General features: G+C 34.3%; 1 protein-coding gene across 1 annotated transcript; it reads right to left on the bottom strand.

Annotated features, from left to right (window-relative positions):
* Window positions 1-1,927: 1,927 nt before the first annotated feature.
* On the bottom strand, window positions 1,928-6,066 carry BBR/BPC4 (protein BASIC PENTACYSTEINE4-like). Its single transcript, NM_001287889.1, is given in 3 exon segments — window positions 1,928-3,072; window positions 3,292-3,456; window positions 5,996-6,066. Coding segments are annotated over 2 exon segments (942 nt in total). The 5' UTR covers window positions 3,361-3,456; window positions 5,996-6,066; the 3' UTR covers window positions 1,928-2,199.
* Window positions 6,067-10,935: the final 4,869 nt, after the last annotated feature.

Genomic DNA, 10,935 nt, shown 5'->3' with positions numbered 1-10,935 from the left:
TGTAATTTATTTATTTTAAAAAAAAATAATATATATATATATATATATTTTTAAACTTTTCCAAATGGTGTCAAGTATACACGTTAAAACTATAATTAATTCGAATACGCGGTGTGTAACACACATTTAGAAAGAAAGTGTTTCCTAATGAGATTCTTTTTACATACTAATACTCTGATTCAATTTCTAATTAAGAATTGAGAAATTTGATTCATTCCATAGTAACTTCAATGGACCTATTATAATTAATCATGTAAATGAGGAGCCAAAGTCACTTCAAGATTATTTTCTAAAAAATAATAATTGTGGATATAGGAGTCAGGAGAATGGGACTACAAGAATCGTATTCTCACTAAAAAAACAAAAATTCAAATAAATAAAATAACTTGATATTACTATGAGAAAGATAATTAACGATTTGAGCAACGAAGACTTATTAAAAAACAAGAGTAAAAGCAATATAACATCACAATTTTTTCCCATCAAACATGAAACACATATTTATCATATTCAAATTCTGAATTCGACTCACTTGCTTTATTTTTTATCAAGGAACATGTATAGGTGCATGAAACCAAGAAAATAATGTGGAAAATACAAATTGTATATTGTAATGTCACAAAATTTGGTGTGATATTAACATGAGCATATGTAGGTGTTGTCAACATGATGTCTGGCAGTAGATGAACAAGTCACGACCGACTTATATGGTGTTTGATATTCATGTGTAGGAAAAAATTTCTAGTTAGATAAGAAATTAATTATGTTGTCTTTGACATGATACCTATTTCATTTTTCTTGCTTTTTAAATTTGAGAGATTCATAATTTGATGTAGTGGTTGCAAAGTAAAATATTACACATACAACTCTCATATGTAATGTGAGATTAGTATAAATATACTTTTAAAGATTTTGAACTACTTATATATAGTTCGAAGTAAAAAACATTAGGAATATTTACACATGTTGCATGCACAAGGAGGTAGGTCAAGATAAATACTTACCGGCATAAGATGTTTACACTTTATACTTAACTAAATAATTAATTTTAAGAATCAATAAATAGACGACTGCACTTTTTTTTTGTTTTCCACTCAGTGTCTGCCTGTCCGATACCCACATTGGAGCCCAAGTATTTCAGATTCACGCCATACAGGGCCCGGGGGGGTGCGCTTGTTACTTTCCATTCTTAAAGCTCTAACCCGAAACCTTTGGTGAAGGAATGAGCAGCCCCGCACCACATCCGTTGATAGTGCACTTTCTTTTTCCTTGTACAGTTTCTATATTGAGAGGCACATTAGTCAATATTTTCGTCTAGAAATTCCTGAGATTTTGATTGAAAGTAAGAAAATGTTTGGTCTAATTTGACAATGTAAGGATATTTCCTGTTGATGAACCAAATGTGAAAATGGTTAGTTAGGATACCTAACTTTATTGGGCATAATTTTGTATGATTAAATCAGCTCATTGAAACTGAAATATTCGGTGGAACAATATTGCATTTGCTTCCATATTCTGAAGTCAAAACATTGTGCTTTTCATGTTAAAAAGAAGTTGAGATCATTAATAACACTTTGTTGTCTAACTTCCTTTTAGGACTGCTTAATCTACTTTTCTGTAACGTCCAAACCAGTTTGACACACAAGTGTCAAATAACTCTATCCACCAAGACTTGCGTACATAGGAAGTAACTTCATTGACCAAGACTTGCGTAGATAGGAAGTAACTTCATTGACCGTCTCTTGTGTGGAACTCATGCCACAGCTTAATCGGTTATCATAAGCAATCCTTTCAATGGGATAACAACATCAGCAGGCTGAGGTTTCTATCTAGACAGATAAATTCAAGTACTTGCATTACAGGAGTAGAGAGAAGGAGAAGTTGCAATGAGTTAATGAACAAGTTAAGGTTCAACTAAGATGAGAATCATGAAAACTAGAAGCTTTCTTATTAGTTGTTATGAATAAGGAGAAGCTCAAAATAGTATACCTGCAATTCCTAGAAACTCCTTTGTACAAGATTAAGTGCTAACAGAGAACTAACAATAAGTACCAAAAAAGTGCTGTAAGGTCATCGTGTGACCATCCGAAAGGGCTTCGATCACTCATTAAGTCAAGCTCTTGGTGTTTGGCTTCCTTGACTACCTATCTGGCATCCAGGCCTAATATAGCAACTGGCTAGCAAATCAACATTGATGCATCACTTAATGGTAATGTAGCGATTTGTACCATGTTTAGCCCAATAAGTCTTGAGATCAATGGGCATAGACAGATCACGGTCAGCTACTGCAAACCTTGTAAGCAATCTGCTAAAAACGCTTCCACTCATTTTCCTACCACCTAAACGAGCATGTCGTTTGTTTGGCAATTGTGGTAGTGGATACTCTGACAGATATGTAGTGCAGCAAGATGACTGCCAGCCCCCACTTCCCCATTTGTAACACTGCCTTGGTATTCCTGTACATGTGCAAACAGGTATTGGCATGGTAGACTCGTCAAATTGGATCTGGTCTATCAAGCCAAGATCCTGAGCATCCCATTCAGCTTTAGATCCATCTGTTGTAAGATGCCGATTCAAATCTTCATTCACTTTCTTTGTCTTCGTTGAGGATTTTGCTGACTTTGTTGACATGCCTTTGTTTACTTTTGACCGTTTTACTTGGAGTGCTTTTGCAGCTTCAGATGATATGGCTGATATAGGAAAAGCATCAGCTACGGGAACATCCCTATTGATACAAACAGAATCCGTGTTATAGTTGCGATGATTTTTAGGTTGCTCAGGGCGCTTTGTCCCACGTGTCCTACAACCCAATGAGCCATTCGTGGTACTTTCAAGAAAGTGGAGGGCAGCTATTGCATTGTCCCTTTCTTTTACGGCAGTATCTCGCTCAGCAAATGCGGTATCTCGCTGCTGGATTGCAAAATCTCGCTCAGCGTATGCTTCCTTCTTTTCAATCACTGCTCTATCCCGTTCTTCAACAGCAGCATCTCTTTCAGCAAAGACCATTCTGATTTTTGTATTCATGATGAAAGCCTCTTGGTCCTTCATCTGGTAAGGAGGTACCACGTTCCACTACAGTGAAAGTAATAGTAGTGAACAACATTACTACTGATCATGATGTCAAGATATATTTTTAAAAAAAATTGAAATATATTAAGCATTCTTGTTATTGGATGATTCATTATATTCAGTAAATTCTTGCAATGTATTCAGTACATTCCCAGCTAGCTTGTGATTAAGGTGTAGTAGTTGTATTGCCTTGACCTTTCATAATAATTGCACTTTTCTTACCGGTGCATAACCTCCTTTGGAATAATCCATTCTGTGTCTCCTATTTTCTCGTTGTCCTCCGTCGTCCATCTTATCTGTCGTGCTTGATGAGGAGCAGACTTGTATCTGCTTCTATATAGTACCTTCTGGATCTAATATCAACTAGTTCACCACCCAACAGTCATCCTGCAAAAATAAAGAGGGGAAGGAATAAGAAGGTTGCAGAAATGTTTTTTCCACACTAGCCATTGCAATGCCGATATAATAAAATAAACCATCCATTAGTGAAACAGATGAAAGTTTCAATCAATTGTTCAAATATACAAAAGCAAATTGGCATAACATAAAAGCACGGTCTCACGGATGCTTGTTCTTTAAAGAGCTGTCTGTCATGGCTACGACTGAGCAAAAAAAAAAAAGAGATATTATGGCTATACTCAGTAGCAACAGCGGCCATATAAATAGTGCATCGAGCCTTTTGAAAACTAAGCATCCCCAAACACAGGCAATCCTCAAGCGGTGCTTAAGCCTCAAGGTACGACCCACTTTCATGCAAATAGTAGGTCAAATTGACGACAATATTTGCAAGAGGAAGGTGTATCTAAGGAGTAGATATGACGGAAGGCGGTCTTCTAGTGCTTGATAATGAAACATCTTTCCATACAGCATACTACCAAGCCAAAGGGACAGACTTATCTTTCTGAGTAACCCAATGTACTAGGAATTTCCTCCTCCCAAATAATGCAAGAGGAAATGTATATCTAAGAAACAGACTTGCTTGAGAAAAAGAAAAAAAATGTTTTTCCTAAAATGCACAAATGAGGAGAGATCACTTTTATAGTAGCAGGAAGATGTAGTCACTGTGCAGTCACTTGTATTCATTATCCTTTCAAATAAAAATCTTCATAATGTTACACCTTCTCTCTCCACTCTTAGGCCAGTTGGTTCATATTATAATTGTCAACTTAGTTACAGCCAGTATACATGTCTTATTGCAGATTAGAGTTGACAATATATCCTGAGCACATACAATAAAAATAGTGAAACCTTCACTTCAGAGACAAAGATTACAAAAAGAATCACCTCTACTGCAAGAAAAGAAATCGAGGTTTGAGATTACATATTAATGTTAATGAATTCTGTTGCCATCACATATATAAAGGAAGAAAAAAAAGAAATAGAGAACAGTGATATGGCACGAAAAGTCAACTCTAGTGGAGGCAAAACGGTAAGCAAGAAAGGTGGGAATCTGCATCGAAGATTGCAACAAAACATAAGGTTGCTTGTGCTAGAGGAAACAATGCCAGAAAGAAACATATCACAGCCATGACATGTATGTTCACAATAACCACTGACAAAAAAGGGAAAGAGCATCAATTTAGTATACCAATAAGCTATATGTCAGAGAGAGGAGGAGAGGGATAAACTTTGCATATCCAACATAATCTCTGCTGGTTGCTGCTAAAAAAGTCATTGATTATCGGATGAGGCTTATCAGGAGACATAAGATGGCAAAATAGAACAATGGAGCAAGCACAGGAAAAAAACTGATGTTAGATTCAATCTCAAGAGGTTGCTGGAATTTTTTGCATATGCTTCCCATTCAATTTGAGCTTTCATTAATTCAAGATTGAACCAAAGACCTGCCAACTCCAGAGTATAGCTAACCATTGGATAAAACGTTACTTGGTTATTCTGATTTAAAATAATTTCAATTGGCCTAGTCGATCAACTAGAGAGATTCCAATATACTAAAACGATGAAAATTTACAAAGCAATACAGAACCAAACTTCATAATTCAAGTCAAGGCCATGGAATTCAAGTTTCCTTAGGCTTAAACTTCATCCTTGAATTAGGAGAATCGAGCACTCCTAACTCCGATCATCTGGAGTAATCTAAGTTGACACCGTGCACAAGCTAGCATCCAATCTCACATATCCATTTTGTAATACTCCCAAAAGCAGCAAAGAGAAACTGATATTTCTAAAATCAACTAACTAACAAATTCTGAAAAAACTAAGGTGAAATTGTTTTAAAATATGAAATAAAAGCAACCATAACCTTAATAAAGGTCATTCAATGATTAAAACAAACGACAATATAATAGTTACATGATTATATTTGTGTTCAAAGATCCACTTAATATGTACAACCAATCTATTAAGCCTTGTAAGCTGCATCTTTTAGAATACCGAACCCATAAACTCAAAATCCTAACTCCCCCCTCTGCATTAAGAACCCATACATTCCATTCAAGTGAAACAAAATTTAGAAACTCACAATGAGTCATCAGAATAAATAGTAAACCTACCATTAAATTAGCAAGGATTGACATGACTAAACCAATCACTGGGGTGTAGCCAAGGCCCAAGGGTGGCATGTTGAACAATATATATATCAAATAACACGTCCTATACATACATATTAAATGTTGAATACCTTAAACGAAATTCCTGGCTTTGCTACTGAATTTAAGTACTTGCAGAAACAGTGAAATTAGACAAATTCATGACTACAACATCACTTTCTCGAAACATAACATCAGCAAAACGGATAAACTAGGGTTTGAACTTTCAAACACACACAAAAACAACACCGACGCAGCAATAAAGAATGCTTTAGTAATATGCTGCGAGTAAAAAACAAAAGAGAGACTAAATTATAGAAATTGATTGAGAATGAATAACGGCAAAAAGAAGGTGAAGATTGCAGAGAGAAAATTACCGGCGAATTTAAACGCCGAGAGAAGTATGATCATTAGCGAATCGCCGGTGAGTGAAAACCCTTTTCCGAACCCCTCCACTGGAATTTAATTATGTTTGCTACAACAAATTGTTCTTTTTATATTTTATAATAAAAGAAAAAGATTAATTTCATTTTTGAAATATAAACATATTTTTTACATAATATAAAAAAAGTAAAAAATTAGAACTTCTCAAGAGATTTGTGATGTAACCTCCAATAATTTGTGGGTGCTTAGATACAAGGGAAAATGATCTGAAAAATATTTTAACTTTGATCGAAATTGCTGTTACGATACTAAATTTTATGGAGGACCTTTTACCCCTATACTATTTAATAGCGTATTTTAAAGGTATATATGTGTCCACGTGGACACATTACTATTTATAATGATACAATATTTATGATGTCCACGTGGGCACATATATACCTTTAAAATACACTATTAAATAGTGCAGAGGGGTAAAAGGTCATTTCCAAATTTTGGTATCGTAACAACAGTTTCGATCAAAGTTCGAATATATTTCAGACTTCTTTCCCTTTATACAAATACAATAATAAAAATTTAGGGCAACTAAATGCTGGAAAAAAAGTCATTATTTCTCTTGAAACTTATTTATAAATAAATCGCTTAACTTTTTATTTATAGCATAAGAAAAGTAGGTGCAAGAGACTTTTTACGAAGTTGTTATTAGAATTTTAAAAAGCTACTTGCAACGTATCTTTTTGAAGTTTGAACTACGTGCAAGTTGTCTATTCGATTGTAAGCTTAACGAAATTGCTTCAAGGCTACCTGTTTGAGATACTTACAATAGGTCTGTTTGATAGCGAGTACGGATATTTTATTAGGCGATTTAACTTACTGATTAACGATCTTAAATATACTAATTTGTTAATCTAATTAATATGATAGCGATTGATTTTCTCTGAATTTAAAGATTATTGACCTATTCATCAGTCAGTTAACAAGGTTAATGAAGAAAGAAAGACTCATAGTTGAATCTGCTTATGTGGAGCAAATATGGGCCAAAACATGACACTTTCAAATTCAATATTTCGGGGAATGGAAGAATTACTTAAATAAATACCTTTTAATTAGAGCTATCAAAATGGGTTTGGCCCGCTAGGTCGGTCCAACCCAACTCTTAAATTAAATGGGGTTGGGCTTAATTTTTTTCAGCCCATTTAAAAATGAGGCTTTTTAGCCCAGCCTCATTTGGCCCGCTGGCTCGTAGGCCCAACCCGCAAGCCTCAGAGGTCAGCCCGTGGGGGTGTGAATTTTAAAAATATTTATTATTTATATTTTAATTAATGTTTTATTTGTTAAGATTTTGTCAATAAATATATTTAAAATATCAATATAAAATCAAGACTATCTTCTTTACATATCTTTTACATTTTAGGGCCATTAGCCCACTAAATTTTATTATTAGCTCAAGTCCATTACTCCATTATAACTATGAATCTTTGACCTCTTTTACTTTTGTTGTTATGCCTAATTTTCCACTTCTCCTTTATTGTCTTGTTTATGAAAATAGTGATCATGTAATGTTATTTGCTCGGATGAATCTTATGAATGTTGTATTTTGGATATTATGTTTTTTTGTTTTGTAAATATTCACTGAAGTATGTGTAATTTATGAATTAATTTCTGTATGTATTGATATCGTGTTCATCAGACATTAACGTTCGTACTCTTTTTAAGAGGGAAATGTTGTCCATTTTTTGGTTGAAGAGCCAACCCGTCCCAACCTGTGGTCTGCTTAGGACTGGGTTGTACTGCTATTTTATAGGGCCTTTAATTAAAAGGGTCAGCCCGTCCCAACCCATTTAACTCTCTAGCCCATTAGGGTTGGGTTAGGCCAGCCTATTTTGACAGTTTTACTTTTAATAAATAATTACTCATTTTAGCAATACTTTTTATTTATTACCATTTATAGCAACATATAACAATGATATGATAAATTTGCAATATGTATTAAAAGTAAATTATGTATGCAATATATATGTATTATAATTGTTTTAAAATATAGGCGAAATGATCTAATAGACCCTTATACTTGTACGAGTTTGTATTATGAACTCTTTTACTTAACCCTTTACCAATTAAACTCTTAAACTCAATCAAAAGAAGATTTTTACACCCCTCATACCATGTGTGTAGTTCACTCTCTCTTAAATAAATGACATGTCAAATCCATGTCATTTAAATAAATAACAAGTCATAATTATATTCATTAACTAATTTTTAAAAATTATTAATTAAAATTTTTAAATAATAGGTTAAATAATCTTTTAACTCAACATTTTTAATTAAATAAAATAATCTTAACTCCTAAGCGCCGACGTCTTCCTCCTCTTTTCCTCTCCCATTTCCATCGTCAAACAATAGTGGCCACCAACAAAGAAAGTTGCCACCGCCACCACCTATTTTCTCTTCCTCACCATCTCCATTTCCGTCGCACGCCCTCGCCATTTTCCTTTCCCCATTCCCCGACCTTCACAAAACCAGCAGCCCTAAGTCGTCGCACCACCGGCAAACCTCTTCGCCTACGTGACCAAATCCTCGCACCCTTACTCGCCTCATCTCCTCCACACAGTCTTCGTTTCTCCGAACCACCAGCAACCACCCTTGAACCACTACAGACCCCTTATTCTCTCCATCTTCTCCGGCATACTAGGATGTCACCACCACCCTCACACCGCCTCCGTTCTGGCGAAAAAGGGACCAACAATAAAGAAGACAATTTTTTATATTTTATAATTTTAATTTTTTAAAATTTAAATGTTATATCACTCGCTTGTTGAGGCGTGTAGTCATACACTCTTGCCAATTCAGTCATCTTAATGCCACATAAGCTTAGTCAATGGTCAGAGGGGTTTAATATATGGTATTTTACTGAGTTTAAGGGTTCAATTGATAAAGAGTTAAGTAGAAGGGTCCATAATACAAACTCATATAAGTATAAGAGTCCATCAAACCATTTCGCCTAAAATATATTATGCTTGTTTGGTAAGAAATTGACACATTGTATTATAAGTGTATTAAAATGTGTGATAAATATATCATTCATCAATAAAACTTGTATTATATATGTTTTATAAATTGTTCTCTGTAATATGTAGAGCTGTCAAAAAGGGTCGGCCCAGCCCCATCGATCCCAAGCCTCGCGGGGCAAGAAATTTGAAGGGCTAGAGCAGGCCGACCCTTCATTTAGAAAGGCCTGAAAATGCTCAACCCAGCCCAACCCAGCCCTAGAAAGGCCGAAGGCTGGGGTGGGCTAGCCCTTCTTTTTTCATTTTTTTCTTTTCAAACTTATAATTCTATAACATCAAGAAAATGAGAAGATTTTCAAATCAAATATGACAAACAATGGTGTTGTTTCAATAACAATAGCAAAAAATATAGTATAATTAACATGTATCTCGCATACCGAATACGCAAGCGAGATAAGAAAGTGACAAGCAAGATGAGAGGGAAGCGAGAGCGCGAGATTTGTCTATGTATCCTAGTCTCCTAGATACATGCGAATCTACTTGGATAGAGTGTATCTAGAACAAATTAACCTAATATTGAGTCCATATATTCCGAGATACATGTATCTGGACGTACCAAAATCTGGTAAGATTCTTAATATTACAACATAGTGTGTATTTAAGTAATTATATTATATACTAGTGAGATTATTGTAAGTTACCCTTAAATAAAAAGTTTTGGCCCATGGACCGACCCTGGCCTGTCCCCGATCAAGCCTCAAGGGACAAGGGCTTATATGGGCCGGACTTATAAGCCCTAGTTTTAAATGAGTTTGAAAAATTCTATCCCAACCATACTCCAATAACGGGTTGGGTCGGGCTGGCTCCACGGGCTAACCCCGTTTTGATGGCTCTAGTAATATGTATTAAAATTGTATTATAAATATATTAAAAGTGATCAAGTAAGAAAATATTATTGATATAAATGATAAATATTTTTTTAATATAGTATATTTATGTAAGTTTCCCGATTGGAATTGCTTTGACGGTTTGAATTTGTACATCCTTTCTTTATTTACAAACCTTATCGTTTTACTTATTTATTTCATAGACAAATTAAGCAAAAACACCTCACATATTACAATATTAAGGTCCTAAGAAATTCTAGAGAAGAGGACAAATGTATCCCCTTAACTCTATAGAGTTTTGAAATTTAATACAAGGCTTCTAACATTTTATGAAACTTAGATATAAAAAAGGTATAAATGTAATTTAATTATTCTTTACAGATTAATAATTAATTCGATAAGAAAATTGAATAATTCATATCCCGTATTATTAGATATGTAATTATAAATTTTACTATGTTTACCAGCCATTAATTCGATAGTATACTATATATATATATATATATATATATTTGTTGTTAGGTTAGCAATTATGTTCCAATTTTGAACAACCCTAGTTGCAACAACTAGACATTCCAGGAAACGGATGCCCCGCTTAATAGAAATAGGATACAATCACCGACCGGTGAAAGGAAAGAGTTGGATCAACCATCGACAAAGGAATATCGAACTCTACCCGTGTAAAGTCTCGTAGCCAGGAGAACCATAGAATCAGAGAGTTATATTATAACATCAGTATAAAGGTTGAGAGGACACCTAAAAATAGCTTTAGAAGCCAGATTAGAGAAGTGTTTCCCGAGTTCGAGCAAATACAATGCGACATCTAGACAAAAAAGATGGGGACACCGGTGGAAAACCAAAAAATAATAATAAAAAATGAATATTCGTTTCAAAGCCAACCAATTTTTTTTTGGACCTCTAGAGTTTTGAAGCTTTAGAAGTACAACAAGTTATATGTTTTTGTATCAACTTCAAATATAAACACTTTCTTTTTCCTAAAATTCTATGTTAATTATGAAAAATAAATAATATTAGTAT

Source organism: Solanum tuberosum, unplaced genomic scaffold, assembly GCF_000226075.1.
Source record: "Solanum tuberosum cultivar DM 1-3 516 R44 unplaced genomic scaffold, SolTub_3.0 scf00290, whole genome shotgun sequence".
NCBI classification, from domain to species: Eukaryota; Viridiplantae; Streptophyta; class Magnoliopsida; order Solanales; family Solanaceae; genus Solanum; species Solanum tuberosum.
This window is presented reverse-complemented; position numbering and strand designations above follow the sequence as displayed.